Genomic DNA, 19,857 nt, shown 5'->3' on the forward strand with positions numbered 1-19,857 from the left:
AATCAGACTGTTCCCGTCGCACATGAGGCTCATAATCTAAAGGGAACACATGAGTTGGGGTTAAAAAAGAGAGTGGCAGAGTCCAAAAATAGGAACCAGGTCCTTTTGTGGACCAAAACCAGAAGGGGTCCCTTTTCCTCAGGTGAATATGGCAGGAAGGAGGCAGGTACAGGATGGAATAGAGGAGGAGGAAGAGGTAGAGCAACAAAACCCTTGTCTTTCTGGGACCAGGTCAGCCCAGGCAGCCGGAGTCCAAAATAGAAATCAGGTTTTGCTAAGCAACAAGTATTTTTATATTCATCTCCCCCGTTAGAGTAAAAGATCCTTGTGGGCAGAGAATAAGTCACTTCTAAATCCTAGCCACTGCATGTTTCCAAAAAACCCAAGCCAAACAGATTTTCCCTTTAAGAGAAGCTCCGCCCTTCCTCTAATCAAATCCTCTACTTGCAGAGATTGTGTAACACAACCAGTTTCGCAAAACCCTGCCAGCTAGTGGGAGACAGAACCCTATCCAGAAGAAGTGAGGCAAAGAAAAGGTAATTAAAGGACATAATTAACATTATTTATGAGGGGAAAGGAGATGGACACTGAAGTGCTGGGGGAGGGGAATGAAAATGGTGTTAGGACAATGGAGCGGAAGGGAGCATTTAGTAAAGTGCTTAGTACATAGTAGGCACTTAACAAATATCATTAAAAATAATTAAGTTCTGTATGTAAAGCAGTACTAAGCTCTTACTGTGTGCCAGACACTAAGCGCTGGGATAGATTCAAGTGGATCACAGTCCCTGCCCCATATGGGACTCACTATCTTAATCCCCACTTTCTAGACCTGCCCAAGGTTGCATAGCAGACAAGTGGCTGAGGTCGCATTAGAACCCAGATCCTTCTGGATCCCAGGCCTTCACCTTCACCTGCTGTTGAGAGCCTTCAGCTCCTCTCTGGAACCAACATCATTGAGGAATCTGGTAACCTCTATCCCTAGCCTCAGAGGCAGTCTCAAGCCTGCAGGACAAATATTCCAGGACTTTTTTGGAACTGACAGGATCTCATCTGACACCCCTAGTTAAGCCCCACACCTCATCTATCCCTGTAGAATGTAGCTCCTTGTGGGCCGGAATCGCACTCTCCCAATCGCTTAGTATAATGCTCTGCCCACAGAACTCAAGAAATTTTGATTGACTGAGCCACAACTTCCCTGCTAAACATCTCAATAATCAGCTTGCAAGGAGCAGGACTGAGCAACTCAAATGACCTCACATTTCATTTCCCTGCCCAATCCTTGGGAAAGGTTCTAATGAGTGGAGAAATCATAACAGTAATAATGATATTTATTGAGTGCTTACCAGGTGCTAAGCAATAAGGAGAATGCAATAGAATTAATATGCATGATCCCTGCACTCAAGTTCAGAATCTAGCTGGAAAGGCAGACACTAAAAGAATTTGCAGATAGGAAGAAGAAGATAAAAGGATAAATACTTGAATTAGTGTGTAAGTAATGTGGTGTGTAAATTGTTTGTATTTTTTTATTTTGAGGCTGAAAGAGCCAAAATAGTAGTGTGATGAGGTGGAGCGGAGTGGGGAGGAGAAGAGAGGAGGAAGAAGTAGAATGGAGGGAGAAGGGAGGAGAAAAAAGAAGGAGGGAGGAAGAGGGGGCTGGATAAAACTCCCACCAGGATCCTTCAGCCTTGAATAATTCAGGTAAGGAAAGGTGAAGAAAAGCCTGAGATGGACATTTATCTAGGCAAAACTCAAGCAAATGCTGACAGGTCTTTGGCAGAAATTCAGGTGACCAAAGAGCAAGCCTCTATTCGTTCAAAAATGTTAATACAAACGCTTCTACCTGTATGGCTGCTACAGCTACTGTGAGTCTGCTTGGGTGTATGTCCTTCCCCGCACACCCGCACACAGGAAGCGGAAGCGATGGTGAAGCGAGTGGCAATCGTTGGAGCTGGGGTGAGCGGTCTGGCCTCCATTCGGAGCTGTGTGGAAGAGGGGCTCGAGCCCACCTGCTTTGAGAGGAGTGATCATGTCGGTGGACTGTGGCAGTTCTCGGTGAGTGAGAATTCACTGCGGGAAGAAAAGGGAGAAGTGTTGGCCATACCCCCATGTGACGCCACCCTAACCTGTTTGAATCAATGTGGCCACAACATACCAATGTCCAACCAAGAGGACTGTGGTCAAGTCAGGAATGTTGCACATTTCAAGACAGGCCCAATCGGTTAATCGGTGGTATTTATAGAGGGTTTATTGTCAGTCAATTAGTTAACCACTGGTATTTACTGAGTACTTTGTGCAGAACATTGTACTAGTGCTTGGAAGAGTACAGTACAATAGAGTCAGTAGATAGGATTCCAGCCCACAAGGAGCTTACACTCTGCAGTGTGCATAGGAGTTATATTGAGCTGCCTTTCTTCCCAGCTCCTATTCCCCATTCCAGCATTCTCCCATCTGGCAGTGCTGCTGAGGGATAGCAACCGTGTCAATGAAAACATCCTCAATCCACCTGTAGCTCTCTCGTCTCCAAGTGCCCTATAGAAACACGGTAGGGAGAGAAACCCTCTTCATCAGTATTGGGAGAAAAAGTCCTCTTTGCTCGCCCTGTTATAGCTCATGGGATGCATTCTCTGGCTTGGGTGCACTCCTGTAAAGAAAGGTCAGTCCAATTGTAGATTTGCCAAACCTAAATGAATGCAGATCACCCTGTTAGCCGGCTGAGAAAGTGAATTTTAGCCAAAAGTTCACTCCACTCCAAAAGTAGCCCCAGAGAATCATGTTTGGTTTGTCTTATTGCATTTGTAAAATTGAGCCTTCACTTTAAAAGCTTCCTAGAGACTGGCCAATAAAACTGAGCCCTTAGGGGATTGGATGGAATGTTTTGTCAGAGATAGAAAGTGGCATAAAAGAGAAGAAAAAAGAATAGTGACATCACTTTGGGGAATAGAAATTTTAATATGGAGCCTCCCACTTGGATCAGTTTTATTCCACATGTTAATAAATGAGCCAAATACCCCTCACGGCCATCTGACCTGGATTCCCAATCTTGCTCCTTCCAGGTCTCTGTCTAGTTTCAAGAGTTTTCAGTCAGGGCTAAAAAGCCCCGAAAAGGTGGCTTTCTGGTCTGTTGGTTCTTTGAAGCCCGTCCTCTTCTCCGTCATCCCCAAAACCTGACCTTCCGGCTCCCTCTTACTGATTCTGCCTCCGTTTCCTTTTCCAACCTTCATCGTCTCCCCTTCTGTACATTCTTGGACTAGGAACCTGCCTTGTAAAGCCCTATTCCCTGGATGTCCCACTCCTTGCCCTACTTTGCATAAAGAGACCAGAATTGTTCCTGCTCAGAGAAAGCCCAGGGAAGGAGCAGGGCAGGTTAGAATTATCTTTAGCCAGTTTCAGTGCACATGGCTCTGGGCACAGAGCAAGAGGCTTTCCAAACGTAAAGTCCATTAGAGAGTAACCTCCTCAAGGTCAAAAGGGTCTTACTTCAGCTCACCCAAGCACTTAGTACAGCCCTTTGCCCTCAGTAGGGGCTCAATAAATATCATTGATTATACACATCTTTGCCATACACCACTCGTACATTCAGAAGTTTTCACTCAGGAGCAGCAGGGTTGGGAGAGTCTCTGTGACTATAGGAAGATGCTATTATTGCTGTTACAGGATTAGTAGTTGTTTCTTAACATTAATTGACAGATTCTTTTTATTGACAAATACAACCATTATGTTTCAGCTAAATCACTAACCAGCATAACTGTGCATTAAAGACGCCCTCTTCTCCCCCTATTAGTAGACTGGTCCAGAGAAGAGTATATCCTAGAGGAAACAAAGAAAAATACAGAGGCTGGAATATCATTCACCTCAGCCTCCCCAGTTCCCCAGAGCTCATACCATCAACCCCAAAAGTCTGACATCATCACTGTTATATGCTGGGATGTCACCTGCTGTTTGACATCAGTTTGCCATGCTTTCTGCCACTCTGCACTTCACAGTCCCCTTCGCCTTGTGGGGTATTTGTTGTGTCCCAGTGGAAGTCTCTATGACATCATTCATTGGTTGGTCTGCGATATCAGTGATTGCCTGTTGCCCTGCCAACCAGACTCCTCATCCTCACACCCACAAAGGCTAAGAGTATATCTTTAGGTCAATCAATCTATCTTCTATGATCATGTACTCTGATGTATTTTAAGCAACTTGCAAGTGGTAGAGGTAGTAGCAGTAGTAGTTGTAGTAGTGTTCCCAGAACAGGTATTTGGACACAGAGAGTACAAGTATGAATATTCTAGTCCCTTTTTTGAAATGTATTTGAAACTTCAAAAAAAGTCAGGAGACAGGACTTGCACTCTTCTATAGGATTCTCCATTTTTAAAAATGTCATAGTCAAGTGGATACATCCTGAGTTGTACTTTACTGACTCCTATTTCAATTTGTAATGAAAATCTTAAAAAATGAAAACCAAAGCCCACACCTCTGGCCTCCTATTATCTTGATTTGTGCCTGACAGGAAATCCTTATAACATGCCTGCAATTACAGGATTACAGTAGCTAAAGGAGCATGAGGTAGTGGTGACTTCTCACTTAATCTTTGCCCTTGATCTGTCATGACCTGAATTTAAAATTACAGGTTTGCTTGGGTCCATTTTGTAGCTAAAGATTTATTATGATAAAAATAATTTATGATAAAAGATGTGTTATGATAAAAGAACTCACAGCCCCCCCATCCCTCCAAGTGATTTCTCTTAAGTTTCCATCATCTTCAACAATATAGACTGTGAATCTTTTGAGTGACAGGGTCCATGTCTATTTCTTACTTGTCAGTCAATTGTATTAATTGAGCACTTACTGTGTGCAAAGTACTGTACTAAGCACTTGGGAGATACATTATAACTGACAGGTTCCCTGCCTACAAGGAGCTACTCTTTCTTAGGGCTTAGTGCACTCACACACTAGGTGCTTAATAAATACTGTTAGTACCAACAGCAGCAATGATCAAGGCCTTGCTTTGGGCAGAGTGCGGAACTAAGTGCCTGGAAGAGTACAGCAGAATTAGGTCCACGCCCTTGGTACCATTCTAGCATCCCTGAAGGTTGTCATAGAGATGGTTCCTACAGACTGGGTTCCTTGGCCATGTCATTATCACTTGCCTTTGAGCCTTCCCAGCCTAACGCATTTCTGAGCATGCCAGAGCAATGTTGCTAGGACAGGATTCATAACTGTTTGAAAAGCAGTAGTCTTCCTCTTCCTCCCCCACTTTCTCCCCAAGTTCTAAACTACTGACCGCCCCACCTCCACTCCCAGAAATGCACCCTTAATCTTCTTTGATCATATTAACTCACTCCATGAATGTGCATAAGTCAGGCCTCCTCTCAGTCTCAGGCCTGACCATCCCTATTTCCAGAGATGAAATATAATGTGTTGTGTTTGTATTGTATCTACTCCAGGGCTTAGCACAGTGCTTGGCATGTAGTAAGCATGTGACAATCATATCAGACACAGACTGTGAACCCCATAAGGGGCAGAGACTAACAGGGGGAGAGAACAGATAGTAAAACCCCCATTAATGAAATCCCCCTGCTGAGACCTTCATGGCACTGGGGTAATGTCGGGTGGGGGAGAGAACCTTGGTGATCCCATCATCACGGGATGGGGAGGGGGTGAGGAAAGAGTTGACCCCAGATTAGGGTGTTCCCAAGCTGAAGAGCCTACCAAGTTTGGGGGCACTGAGGGTGAAAACCCCCCAGTCTATGTAGATCCCCTGTAGACTGTAAATACCTTTGGGGTTTTTTTATGGTCTTTGTTAAGCACTTATTACATGCCTGGCACTATTCTAAGCAACTATAATTATTTCTATTAATAATAATAATGTTGATGGCATTCATTAAGCACTTACTATGTGCAAAGCACTGTTCTAAGCGCTGGGGAGGATACAAGGTAATCAGGTTGTCCCATGTGGGGCTCACAGTCTTAATCCGTATTGTACAGATGAGGTAACTGAGGCCCAGAGAAGTGAAGTGACTTGCCCTAAGTCACACAGCTGACAATTGGCAGAGCAGGGATTTGAACCCATGACCTCTGACTCCCAAGCCTGTGCTTTTTCCACTGAGCCATGCTGCTTCTCTGTCTGCCTCCCCTTCTAGAATATAATTTCACTGTGGGCAGGGAATATGTCTGTTTGTTTTAATACTGTACTGTTCCAAGTGCTTGGTGCAGTGCTCTGCAGTCAGCACTCAATAAATACAATTGAATGAATGAATGAGTGCTGGGGTAGATACAAGGTAATCAGGTTGGACACAGTCCATGTCCCACATGGAGCCCACAGTCTTAATCCTTGTTTTATAGATGAGGCAACTGAGGCACAGAGAAGTTAAATGATTCGCCCAATGTTATACAGCAGACAAGTGGCGGAGCTGGGATTAGAATGCACGTTCATTCAGTCAGTCGTATTTATTGAGCACTTTCTGTGTGCAAAGCATTTTTTTAAGCACTTGGGCACTGTACGTCCTTCTGACTTCCAGGCTCATGGTCTATCCACTATAGGCCACACAGTTTTCCCTGTGGGCAAGGAGCATGTCTGTCCCCCAAATGTTTACTACAGTGCTCTGCACATAGAAAGTACTTAATGAGCAAGATTGATTGATTTGATTGAAATTCAGAGTGAGCCAGTAGGTAAGCATCATGGCCACCTAGATCTCTCCCTCATCAGTAGAATGGCTCTCCCTATTCTTGGGTCTGGGGTCTGTGCTCTGTTTCCTTCCCAGGAACATGCAGAAGAAGGCCGGGCCAGCATTTACCAGTCCGTGTTCACCAATTCCTCCAAAGAAATGATGTGTTTTCCCGACTTTCCGTATCCAGACCACTTCCCCGTTTTTATGCACAACAGCAAACTCCAGGAGTACATTGTCCTGTTTGCCCAGGAAAAGGATCTTTTCAAATACATACAGTTTAAGGTAAGGCGCCCCAAATCCCCTGGCCAAATCCATGTGCGCTATATGCCAAGAATTGCTTTCCCCCCCATGAAGTGTCACTCCAGTGCCGTTGAAATCCATTCTGCATCACTAAACATTTTCAATGTCTTTTACTTATTTAATGCAAGGTTTTATTTTGGTAGAACATTAGGTTCTGAGGGTACATAATACACAATTAAAGCTATATGGTATGTTGGGCTTTATCTCCTCTCTCTACAACATTTTCTGACCATTTCTCCAATTCCGGGGAAATTCAGAGAGTAGTTGTCTAACCCACCAAGCTTTCAGTTCACAAACTGTTTTCTCTGCTTCTCCTTTAAGACGTTCGTCCACAGCATCAAAAAACGCCCTGATTTCTCCACCACCGGACAATGGGATGTAGTCACGGAAAAGGATGGGAAACATGAAACAGCCGTGTTTGATGCTGTAATGATTTGTTCTGGACATCACGTTTATCCCAATTTACCAGTTGATTCTTTTCCCGGTAAGTACAGTTCTTGGAAAAGGACAAAGGTGTCAGTCCTGGTTTTCTGGTGGGTTTGCAAATGGAAATCTAAAATCTTTGCATCTAAAAGCAGATATTACTTTGAGGTAGTAAAGGAATAATTATGTTGACACTAAATCTCTAAGTCAAATTTAAAACACAGTTGGCTTATTTTAAAATATTCCGCTTGTGTGGACACTTGGAAACAAGGAGAAAATTCACTTCAGTTGTCTTTTTCCCTGTCAAAAATACCAATCTTATTATCTTTTGTCAATAAAGATGTCATTAATGGAGTTTTGAATGAATGTATACCCAAAGTAGAGGAGTTCCGTGATGGCTAACAGGAAAGCTAACTTTGAGGGAACCTCTCCAAAAAGTAGCTCTCTGGAGAAGGAGTGTCTCTCAAAGTGTGAGCCAGAGGAAATCGCTGAAGAAAAGAAAAGGTTAAAAAGTGGAATTTGTTAAGCATTTACTATGTTCCAGGCACTGTACTAAGAGCTGGGGTAAATACAAGATAATCAGGTTGGGCACAGTCAGAAGCAGCGTGGCTCAGTGGAAAGAGCACAGGCTTGGGAGTCAGAAGTCATGGGCTTGAATCTGGCTCCGCCACTCGTCAGCTGTGTGACTTTGGGCAAGTCACTTCACTTCTCTGGGCCTCAGTTACCTCATCTGTAAAATGGGGATTAAGACTGTGAGCCCCAGGTGGGACAATCTGATCACCTTTTATCCTCCCCAGCGCTTAGAACAGTGCTTTGCACATAGTAAGCCCTTAACAAATGCCATCATCATCATTAGTATTATTATTATTGTTATTATTATATGGGGCTCATAGTATTAATCCCCATTTTGCAAATGAGATAATTGAGGCACAGAGAAGTTGAGACTTCCCCAGGGTCACACAACAGACAGGTGACAGAGCTGGGATTAGAACGCAGGTCCTCTGACTCCCAGCCCCATGATCTTTAAATTATTATTATTATAATTATTATTATTAATTGCATTTATTGAGCTCTTACTGTGTGTAAAGCACTGTTCTAAGCACTTGGGAGAGTACAATACAGCATCAGACACATTCCCTGCCCACAGCAAGCTCACACACTAGGCCATACAGCTTCCAAGGAAGGCTTAAAATTCCTCATGTTACCAAGCAAAGGGATGCCAAGACAGTGATGTCCTGAGGAATAATTCATCAAGGGTGTGTTGAAATGTTCAGTTATTTTATAAATGTGGCACATTATTAAACATATTTTCAACAAAGCAATGAAAAAGATTGAGTTCTGACACAATTGAATCAACAACTCATTTTCCTTTCAGGGCTGAATGAAGCCCAAATCCCAATTACGGAAAATGTTTTTCCAGAGAAGATTCGTCTGACAGAGGACCCAGCTGGGTTTTTGGTTTCCATCTGGAATCGGCAGTAATTACCTGTCAGATGAAATGACCTAAAACTTGTCTGAAAACCAAACCCTAGCCAGTGGGTTTGTCTCGTCCAATGTCACTCTTTCAGATGAAGGATTTAAACCAATTACAAGGGGTAAATCTCTTTATTTCATTCAGCAAGTGAACTGACTTACCCTCCCTTTCTGTTCAGGACTGAAAGACTTCAAAGGCAGCTACTTCCACAGCCGGGATTATAAGGGACCAGATGCATTCGAGGGAAAGAGAGTCCTTGTGATTGGCCTGGGGAATTCTGGTTGTGATATTGCAACTGAGCTCAGTCACAAAGCTGCACAGGTAAGATGTTTCACGATGCGTGACACTTTGCCCGGGAAATGATCAATCAATCAATCAACCAATCGTATTTATTGAGCGCTTACTATGTGCAGAGCACTGTACTAAGCGCTTGGGAAGTACAAATTGGCAACATATACAGTCCCTACCCAACAGTGAGCTCACAATCTAAAAGGGGGAGACAGAGAACAAAACCAAACATACTAACAAAATAAAATAAAGAGAATAGATATGTACAAGTAAAATAAATAAATAAATAGAGTAATAAATATGTACAAACATATATACATATATACAGGTGTGGGGAAGGGAAGGAGGTAAGATGGGGGGATGGAGAGCGGGACGAGGGGGAGAGGAAGGAAGGGGCTCAGTCTGGGAAGGCCTCCTGGAGGAGGTGAGCTCTCAGCAGGGCCTTGAAGGGAGGAAGAGAGCTAGCTTGGCGGATGGGCAGAGGGAGGGCATTCCAGGCCCGGAATGATGCTTTTCAACTGTTAGTATGAAACAAAACAAAAATGGTCAAATGACTGGGAAGGGTTAATCTTCACCATATGAGAGATCCAATATTACACCTTATCTAGATGAGTCTCCCACTAAAAATGCAGTGGATAATGCGGTGAGAACATTCTACAAAGCTACCCTTATCACTCAAGTAGTCTATCCTAAAACTTAGCTTTTTCTTTTTATTATGATATTTCTTAGGTGCTTACCTTGTGTCAGGCACTGAATTTAGCACTGAGGAAGATGCCAGGCAATCAGGTTAGACACAGTCCATGTCCCTCATGGGGCTCACAGTTTTAATCCACATTTTTCAGTTGAGGTAACTGAGGTACAGAAAAGTGAAGTGACTTGGCCAAGGTCACCCAGCAGATGAGTGGCAGAGTCGGAATTAGAACCCAGGTCCTTCTGACTCCTAGGCCTGTGCTCTATCCCCTAGGCCACACTACTTCTCATCAGCCCTTCTCTCCTTCTACTGCCCAGCCCGCACCCTCCGCTCCTCCACCGCTAATCTCCTCACCGTACCTCGTTCTCGCCTGTCCCGCCATCGACCCCCGGCCCACGTCATCCCCCGGGCCCGGAATGCCCTCCCTCTGCCCATCCGCCAAACTAGCTCTCTTCCTCCCTTCAAGGCCCTGCTGAGAGCTCACCTCCTCCAGGAGGCCTTCCCAGACTGAGCCCCTTCCTTCCTCTCCCCCTCGCCCCCTCTCCATCCCCCCATCTTACCTCCTTCCCTTCCCCACAGCACCTGTATATATGTATATATGTTTGTACATATTTATTACTCTATTTATTTATTTATTTATTTATTTTAGTTGTACATATCTATCCTATTTATTTTATTTTGTTAGTATGTTTGGTTTTGTTCTCTGTCTCCCCCTTTTAGACTGTGAGCCCACTGTTCGGTAGGGACTGTCTCTATATGTTGCCAATTTGTACTTCCCAAGCGCTTAGTACAGTGCTCTGCACATAGTAAGCGCTCAATAAATACGATTGATGATGATGATGATCAGCCATGCTTCTTCTCTTCACTGGATGAGCAGCGGTTTCCGCATCTTGGGCAAAATCCAGAAGAGTTTCTTTTGGAGTGATCATCTTGATTGCTTTCAAGTCATGTCAAGAATGATATTCCCAGTAAGGGGTCAATCTCCCTTAATGTCCTTTGGCTTAGAGACTCCATGCAACAATCTGATTCTGGATCATGATTTTTCCTTCAAGGATAGCTTGAGTGAAAAGCTGTTGAATATTAGGTCAGGTGCATACTAACTTAACGATTTAGTCATGTTGTTCAAGGAAATTCACCCATTTATTTGCATTAATGAGAAACACCTGAACAACTTGTGTCAGATCAAACAACCACACTTCCCCCCTTCAAAGCCCTATTGAAGGCTCACCTCCTCCAGGAGACCTTCCCAGACTAAACCCTCCCTTTTCCTCAGCTCCCCCTCCCCATCGCCCTGACTCACTCCCTTTGCTCTGCACCCACCCCGGCTCCACAGCACTTGTGTATATATATGTACATAGCTGCAATTATATTTATTTATATTAATGCCTGTTTACTTGTTTGCTGTGCATATGTCCATAATTATTATTAATAATAATAATGGCATTTATTAAGTGCTTACTATGTGCAAAGCACTGTTCTAAGCTCTGGAGAGGTTACAAGGTGATCAGGTTGTCCCACGGGGGGCTCACAGTCTTAATCCCCATTTTACAGATGAGGTAACTGAGGCACAGAGAAGTTAAGTGACTTGCCCAAAGTCACACAGCTGACAATTGGCAGAGCTGGGATTTGAACCCATGACTTCTGACTCCAAAGCCCATGCTCTTTCCACTGAGCCACACTGCTTCTCCCAAAGAACAAATAACTCTGTTTATATTCATTCATTTATTCAATCATATTTATTGAGCGCTTACTGTGTGCAGAGCACTGTACTAAGTGCTTGGAAAGTACAATTCAGCAACAGATAGAAACAGTGCCTACCCAACAAAGGGCTTACAGTCTAGAAGGGTCACAGTTGATGCCTGTCTACTTGTTTTGACGTCTGTCTCTACCCTTCTAGTTTGTGAGTCCGTTTTGGGCAGGGATTGTCTCTCTTTGTTGCTGAATTGTACTTTCCAAGTACTTAGTGCTCTGCACACAGTAAGCACTCTAAAAATATGACTGAATGAATCAGTCAGTCCAAGACCTCAGTGGGAGCTTGAAAATCTAATACACGGGAGTTTCTCTGCCCAAGTTCACTGGGGAAGTTTTCCAACCTGTTGTCATTGTTTGGATGCAATCTTGTTCTTTTTAGAAAATGAAGATGATGAAAATTTCGGACAGGGTCATTGTTTATTGTCATTTTATCTGTCAACAGCTCAGTTCTGCACCCTTTCTACTTTATAGGTCATCATCAGTTCCAGAAGTGGCTCGTGGGTGATGAGTCGTGTTTGGGATGATGGCTACCCTTGGGACATGGTGTATATAACGCGCTTTGAAAACTTTCTGAGAAACAACCTCCCCAAATCCATGTCCAACTGGCTCTACATGAAGCAGATGAATACCCGATTTAAACACGAGAACTACGGCTTGATGCCTTTAGATGGGTACGGTTGCAGTCCTAGGCCCTTACATACTTTTGAATTTTACCACAGACATTTCAAAGACTATGAGCTAAAAAACATTTGAGAAAAATCCTTAATTCTCATTCTTTGGGGAATAAGAACATTAAACATTGCCCCTTCCTTTGCTCCTAGTTGGAGAATTGTGCTTTAAAACAGAAATTAACAGGAGCATTTCTGGCGTAATGAGATGCCTGGGAGAAAAATCCGCCATGCACTATGCTCAGCTGATGTGCTAGAACAGCATAAGCCTAAGAAACATTTGCCATTTGGAATCTGATTTTACTAAATGAGACTTGTAATGGATAGAGCAAAGGCCTGGGAGTCTGAAGGACCCGAGTTCTAATCCCCGCTCCGCCATATGTCTGCTGTGTGACCTTGGGAAAGTCATTTAACTTCTCTGTGCCTCAGATAGCTCATCTGCAAAGTGGGGATTAAGACTGTGAGCCCCATGGTGGGACAGGGACTGTGTCCAACCTCATGAGCTTGTATCTACCCCAAGTGCTTAGTACAGTGCTTGGCACATAGTAAGAGCTTAACAAATACCACAATTATTATTATTGTTATTATTATTATTATTATTCGGGACTGACAACCAATCAGCATTTCTGATTGGCTGCAAATTCAAATTCAAGTCACATGTTACTTCCAAGTGTTTTTCTGCTTGTGTTGAAGGGGAGGTATCAATCAATCAATCGTATTTATTGAGCGCTTACTGTACGCAGAGCACTGTACTAAGCACTTGGGAAGTACAAGTTGGCGACATATAGAGACAGTCCCTACCCAACAGTGGGCTCACAGTCTAAAAGGGGGAGACAGAGAACAAAACCAAACATACTAACAAAATAAAATAAATTTAATAGATATGTATCAGCCAGCCAATCAATAAATCAATGGTAATTATTGTGTGTTTACTGTGTAAAGAAGCAGTGTAAAGACCATTAGCCTGGGAGTTAGAGGTTCTAATCCTGCCTCTGCCATTTGTCTGCTGGGTGACCTTGGGTCGGTCACTTAACTTCTCTGGGCTTCAGTTCCCTCATCTGCAAAATGGAAACTCTCCCTCCTACTTAGACTGTGAGCCCCACGTAGAACCTGCTTATGTTGTATCTACCCCAGTGCTTGGCACAAAGTAAGCCCTTTACTATTATTATTATCATCATTACTACAATTACAGTAGAACTGGTAGAAAAGATCCCTACCCTCAAGGAACTACAATCCAGTGGATCTTTGTCTTTTTTCCCCGGACAGAACTTTGCGGAAAGAGCCTGTGTTCAATGATGAGCTTCCAGCCCGGATCATTTGTGGCAAGGTGACAGTCAAGCCCGACGTGGAGAAATTCACAGAGTCCTCAGCCGTGTTTCAGGATGGGACGGTGTTTGAGAACATTGATTCTATCATCTTTGCAACTGGCTACAGTTACGCGTATCCCTTCCTCGATGAGTTGATCATCAAGAGCAGAAACAATGAGGTCACCTTGTACAAGGGCATCATTCCTCCTCCACTCGAGCAGCCAACTCTGGTGGTGATTGGCCTTATCCAGTCCCTTGGAGCAGCTATCCCAACTACGGACCTGCAGGCCCGCTGGGCGGTGAGAATAATGAAGGGTAAGTGGTGATGATGATCATGATGGCATTTGTTAAGCACTTACTCTGTGCCAAGCACTGTGCTCAGCACTGGGGTAGATATACAAGAGTATCAGATTGGACACAGTTCCACATGGGGATAATTCATTGTCATATTTATTGAGTGCTTACTGTGTTCAAAGCACTGCACTAAATACTTGGGAGAGTACAACAGCAAACATACACATTCCCTGCACACAATGAGCTCACAGTCTAGAGGGTGACGCAGATGTTAATATAAATAAATAAGTAAATAAACTACAGATATATACATATGGGCCATAGGGCTGAGAGGGAAGGATAATAATAATAATGGCATTTATTAAGCGCTTACTATGTGCAAAGCACTGTTGTAAGCGCTGGGGAGGTTACCCGGATATCATCATCATCAATCGTATTTACTGAGCACTTACTGGGTGAATTTGAAAGGATGAATGAAGGAAGAAAATCAGAGGGATACAGAAGGGAGTGGGAGAAGAGGAGAGGAGAAGAAAGGATTTAAAGAAGCAGCATGGTTCAGTGGAAATAGCACGGGCTTTGGAGTCAGAGGTCATGGGTTCAAATCCCAGCTCCACCAATTGTCAGCTGTGTGACTTTGGGCAAGTCACTTCACTTCTCTGTACCTCATCTGTAAAATAGGGATTAAGACTGTGAGCCCCATGTGGGACAACCTGATCACCTTGTAACCTCCCCAGCGCTTAGAACAGTGCTTTGCACATAGTAAGTGCTTAATAAATGCCATCATTCTTATTATTATTATTAGTTAAGAAAGGCTTCTTGGAGGAGAAATGCCTTCAATAAGACTTTGAAATGGGGGAGAGCAATTGTCTGTGTGATATGAGGAGAGAGGTCATTCCAGGCCAGAGGAGGATGTCGGCAAGAGATCAGCAGTGAGATAGATGAGCTTGAAGTGCAGTGAGAAGGTTAGCATTAAATCACAATATAAGAAGAGGTGAAAGTAGGTAGTTTATCCCCCTTTTATGGATGGGGAAACTGAGGCGCAGAAGTCAACTGACTTGCCCAAGGTAGCACAGCATGCCAGGGATAGAACCCAGGTTCCTGCTCCCAGTCTTATGCACTTTCCAATAGGCTATGTTGCCTACCATAGGGAAGCACTGATTGGATGAAGGGGAAGTGTGTGTCTCAATGAAAGTGTCTGGGAAAATTATCATAATCATGTCTGCAGCAACATTCATTCCAATGAACTCTAATAGCATTATTACAAAATACTGTTTCCCCAGCCACTAATGAAGGACTCTTAGTGAACTTAGGAAACAGATGAACAGAGGGGAAAAGGAATCTGACTAATTTTACATTGTTGAAGAAAAAGGTTAGAATTGCGCTTTCTTCTTTGTGATCAGAGGCAAGAATCATACTCAGCTGTTTTGTCACACCATTACCACGTAGCCCTTATCAGCTGAGAAACACAGATCATACAGCACCATGCATAAAATAGCAGGTTACCATTCTCGTTTTCTTTTCTAGGATTGTGTCTTTTACCCTCTGTGAAAGAGATGATGGATGACATTGATGAGAAAATGGGAAAAAAACTCAAATGGTAGGAATGGCTCTTTCTAAAGGTCCTTTCAGTCCCCAAATGAAACTCCTTTACTTATCAACAATTCTGGGTTTTTTAATGGCATTTATTAAGCGCTTACTATGTGCAAAGCACTGTTCTAAGCACTGGGGAGGTTACAAGGTGATCAGGTTGTCCCACGGGGGGCTCACAGTCTTAATCCCCATTTTACAGATGAGGTAACTGAGGCACAGAGAAGTGAAGTGACTTGCCCAAAGTCACACAGCTGACAATTGGTGGAGCCGGGATTCGAACCCGTGAACTCTGACTCCAAAACCTGTGCTCTTTCCACTGAGCCACGTTCCGGTTCCCTGCATTTTATTCTAGAAATGGTAATTGTGGTGTATGTTAAATGCTTACTTTGTGCTAAGCATTAAGTGCTGTGTTCGATTCAAAACAGTTCAAACACAGTTCCTATTCCAAATGGGGCTCATAGTCTAAACAGGAGGGAGAACAGGTATGGAATCCCCATTTTACAGATGAGGAAACAAACACAGAGAAATGAATTGACTTCCCCACAGTCAGGTAGCAGAGCCAGGATTAGTACCCAAGTCCTCTGACTCTTAGGCCCAGGCTCTTTCTACTAGTCCACACTGCTTCTCTTAATGATGATAATGATGATAATAATAGTACTATTTAAGTTCTTACTATGTGCCAAGCACTGTACTAAGCCCTAGGGTAGATGCATGATAATGAGATCTCACTTGGGACTCACAGTCTGAGTAAGTGGGAGAACAGGTAGCGAATCCCCATTTTGCAGATGAAGGAACTGAGGTCCAGAGAAGCAGCGTGGCTCCGTGAAAAGAGCCCGGGCTTTGAAGTCAGAGGTCATGGGTTCAAATCCCGGCTCTGCCAATTGTCAGCTGTGTGACTTTGGGCAAGGCACTTGACTTCTCTGTGTCAGTTACCTCATCTGTAAAATGGGGATTAAGACTGTGAGCCCCATGTGACACAACCTGATCACCTTGTATTCCCCCAGTGCTTAGAACAGTGCTTTGCACATAGTAAGTGCTTAACAAATACCATCATTATTATTATTATTATTATTAAGTGACTAGCCCAGGGTCAAACAGCAGACAAGTGGCCCTGCTGGGATTAGAACCCAGGTCCTTTGACTGCCCCCCACCCAACCAATCTCATGGTCTTTCCACTAGGCCAGGCTATTTCTCAAAATATAGCTCTTGCCCCTCTTTCCATTTCATTCTATCAGCCTGTTATCTTTCGTTCATCCTCTCATTCTCATGAGCCACTCACAGAATAGGGATAGTTTCTTTAACTCAGGAAACTGATCCACAGTTTCCATCCATCGATCAGTGGAATTTGCTGAGGGTCTGCTGTGTGCAGAGCACTGCACTAATCTCTTAGAAAAGAACAATCAAGTTAAAAGACACGGTCCCTGCTATCATCTCCAGTCTAATGGGGAAGATGGCATTTGTTAAGCACTTACTATGTGCAAAGCACTGTTCTAAGCACTGGGGGGGATACAAGGTGATCACGATGTCCCACGTGGGGCTCACTGTCTTAATCCCCATTTTACCGGTGAGGTAACTGAGGCTCAGAGAAGTGAAGTGACTTGCCCAAGGTCACACAGCAGACATGTTGGGGAGCCAGGATTCGAACCTATGACCTCTGACTCCCAAGCCCGGGCTTTTTCCACTGAGTCACGCTGCTTCTCTACCCATTAAACAGACATTAAACAGATTTCAGGTAGGAGGAAGCAATGGAGTTCAAAGATATGTACTTAAGCCCTCTGTGCATGTGTGGATATGTGTGTGCCCAAGTGATTAGGAGATACAGAAGTGAGGGGGATATAGTAATTGGGGTATTTTGTTTAGTGCTTACTATATGCCAGGCATATAGCACTGGGCACTGTACTAAGTGCTGATGAGGCAATGAGAGGTTAATCAGGGAAGGCCTCCTAGAGGTGATTTCAGAAGGGCTGTGAAGATGGCGAGATTAATCAACGCAGCGGCTAGTGATTCACAGGGGTGTGCTCATTTCTTCCTCAAGGTACGGCCAGAGCCAGACTCTACAGACGGATTACATCGTCTACATGGATGAGCTTGCCTCTTCAATAGGAGCAAAGCCCAATATGCTTGGGCTGTTCCTGAGCGACCCCAAGCTGGCTACTGAGGTGTATTTTGGGCCATGCAGCCCCTATCAGTTTCGCCTGAGCGGCCCAGGGAAGTGGGCTGGAGCCCGAGATGCCATCCTGACCCAGTGGGACCGGACGCTGAAGCCCATGTGCACACGAGTTGTCAGTGCTCCTCAGAAACCTCGCCCTCTCTCACAGATTCTCAAGCTCCTTTGTCTTCCTCTTCTAGTTCTTATGGCCTTGCTGGTATTCACCTGATGATTTAGGAATCCTTTAGGGGTTTTAAAAAAGATGCCTAGCAATTTCTTGGGAAGGAACCACATTAACAAAAATTGTGGAGAATTTAACATTTCCTACTTTCCCCATTTTCATCTTCCCCACATGCAGGATTAGCCTAGATCAGCTACAACCTGGTGAAAACAAGCAATATCACACCAGCTGTGACTATCCTATAATTGGGACCCCAGGAAGAAGTCTCAGATCCTACTCTCGGCTGCATCAGGCCTGAAAAGGGGCCCTGACTCCACTCTTAAAGATGTAACAGGAAAGAGAAAATCCAACTTCCAAACTGATTTCAGTTCATACCATCCGTCCCTGTCAGCATTTTCTCCCTCCTAAGAAGCCCAAAAGTTTGAGTTGCTCTTTTGCTCGACTAACATAAAAGAGCTCCAATATGAACACATCATACTACTTACCTTCAAATAGGCAATCAGACTGTTAATTGTCTTTAATCCCCATTTTACAGATGAGGTAATTGAGGGACAGAGATGTGTAAAGGAGTTTCATTTGGGGACTGAAAGCAACTTTAGAAACAGTCATTCCCACCACTGAGTTTTTTCTTCATTTTCTCATCAATGTCATATCATTGCAATTATCATCAGCATCAAAGTGGACTGAGCTCTCAGTGGGTGGAAGAAACCATTGCTCCCAAGGGAGTACAGCTGTGGGATAATGAAGGCATTGCTTTCTTCCCCATAGTTTCTAGGCTGGACTTTCAATCTCACTCATCCTAGATCTTCAACAAGAGCAGAACAGGACTGAGAAGGGTCAATAATAACTGTGGTATTTGTTAAATGTTGAGGTAGATATAAAATAATCAAGTCAAATGCAGTCCCTGTCCCACACATGACTCACAGTCTAGAGGGAGAGGACTCCTAAGCATAAGTGAAAAGCCCCCAAATAGTTTTTTTTTCTCTTTTTTTTTATTACTTCTTAACAGCTTTAGTATATGCCAGGTCCTGTAAAAAGTACACAGTGATCAGGTTGGACATAGTCCCTGTCCCGAAAAGGGTTCACAGTTTAAGTAGGAGAGAGGAGGATTTAAGTCCCATTTTACAAATGAGGTCACTGAGGCACAGAGAAGTTAAGTGACTTGCCCAAGTTTACGCAGCAAGTACGTGCAATGCTGGGATTAGAACCCAGATCCTGACTCCTTGGACAGTGCTTTTTCCATTAGGCCATGCTGCTTCTCATCTGAGTTAATAGTAATAGTCATAGTAATGGTATTTATTGAGCACCAGTTGCATGCAGTGCACTTTACTGAGCACTTGGGGATTACATTCCCGAGACACATTCCCTGCACACAGTTCTTTGAAGCCTACCTACCACTTTCAAGCTCCATCCCTTTTGCTCCCCAGTTTTTTGACCCTTCATTCAAAATTAAAAAATCATATCTATAGCAGTGGACTACATGCTTGGGAAACACAAGGAGTACAAGATGTCATCTCTGCTCTGAATCTTAAAACTGGTACTTTTTCTCATTTATATTTAACATGTGTGTTTATTAGATTAGGAATCTGGAGTCAGGAAGTGTATCTTAAAATGAGGGAAAACAGGGGTCGATAACATCTATTTATAATCTCTCTGAGGAAGATCTGGTGCCTCAAATTCACTTCCTTTAACTCTGAATGGCAGTCATAGAATCCACCACCTGTGTTTGCATCAAACATCATAGCCAACAGTTTTCTGTCACCATCGTTGCGAATGAGGAGTCAAAGATGACTGAATAATTTAGAAATGTTTGCAGAGTATTCCACCCAGGGCAAAACCAACTCTTGTTTGTCAAAAGGCAAATCCCAAAGCCACAGGTCTCCAAAAGGCATAATAGAAAGCAACTTCATCATCCACTACGCAAAACAGGAATTTGCAACAAATCTATTTGATTGACATTTAGAGGGCTCATGTGCCAGCCATTGGAGGAATGTGAGTTTGTCAGTTTGCAGCCTTGGTTGTGTTTTTGATTTGTCCCATGCCTTGCTGAATCGAACAACCTGCCTTGGGGTGCACACTTTTCT

The 19,857-nt window shown here is 43.7% G+C and overlaps 1 protein-coding gene across 4 annotated transcripts; it reads left to right on the forward strand.

The window, feature by feature from the left end:
* Positions 1–482: 482 nt before the first annotated feature.
* Positions 483–17,910, forward strand: LOC119938028 (dimethylaniline monooxygenase [N-oxide-forming] 3-like). Of its 4 annotated transcripts, none has more exons than XM_038757681.1 (9): positions 483–536; positions 1,858–2,052; positions 6,750–6,938; positions 7,278–7,440; positions 9,032–9,174; positions 12,056–12,255; positions 13,519–13,874; positions 15,378–15,450; positions 17,479–17,821. In XM_038757681.1, the coding sequence occupies exons 2-9, from the start codon at positions 1,921–1,923 to the stop codon at positions 17,819–17,821; spliced, it is 1,599 nt and encodes a 532-aa protein (XP_038613609.1). In that variant the 5' UTR covers positions 483–536; positions 1,858–1,920. The 4 variants fall into 4 exon arrangements, with proteins under 4 accessions (XP_038613609.1, XP_038613610.1, XP_038613611.1 ...); XM_038757682.1 differs by lacking the exon at positions 483–536 and adding an exon at positions 900–965; XM_038757683.1 differs by lacking the exon at positions 483–536 and having other exon boundaries at positions 1,921–2,052; positions 17,479–17,910.
* The last annotated feature ends 1,947 nt before the right edge of the window (positions 17,911–19,857 follow it).

This window comes from Tachyglossus aculeatus, chromosome 16 (assembly GCF_015852505.1).
Source record: "Tachyglossus aculeatus isolate mTacAcu1 chromosome 16, mTacAcu1.pri, whole genome shotgun sequence".
Taxonomy (NCBI): domain Eukaryota; kingdom Metazoa; phylum Chordata; class Mammalia; order Monotremata; family Tachyglossidae; genus Tachyglossus; species Tachyglossus aculeatus.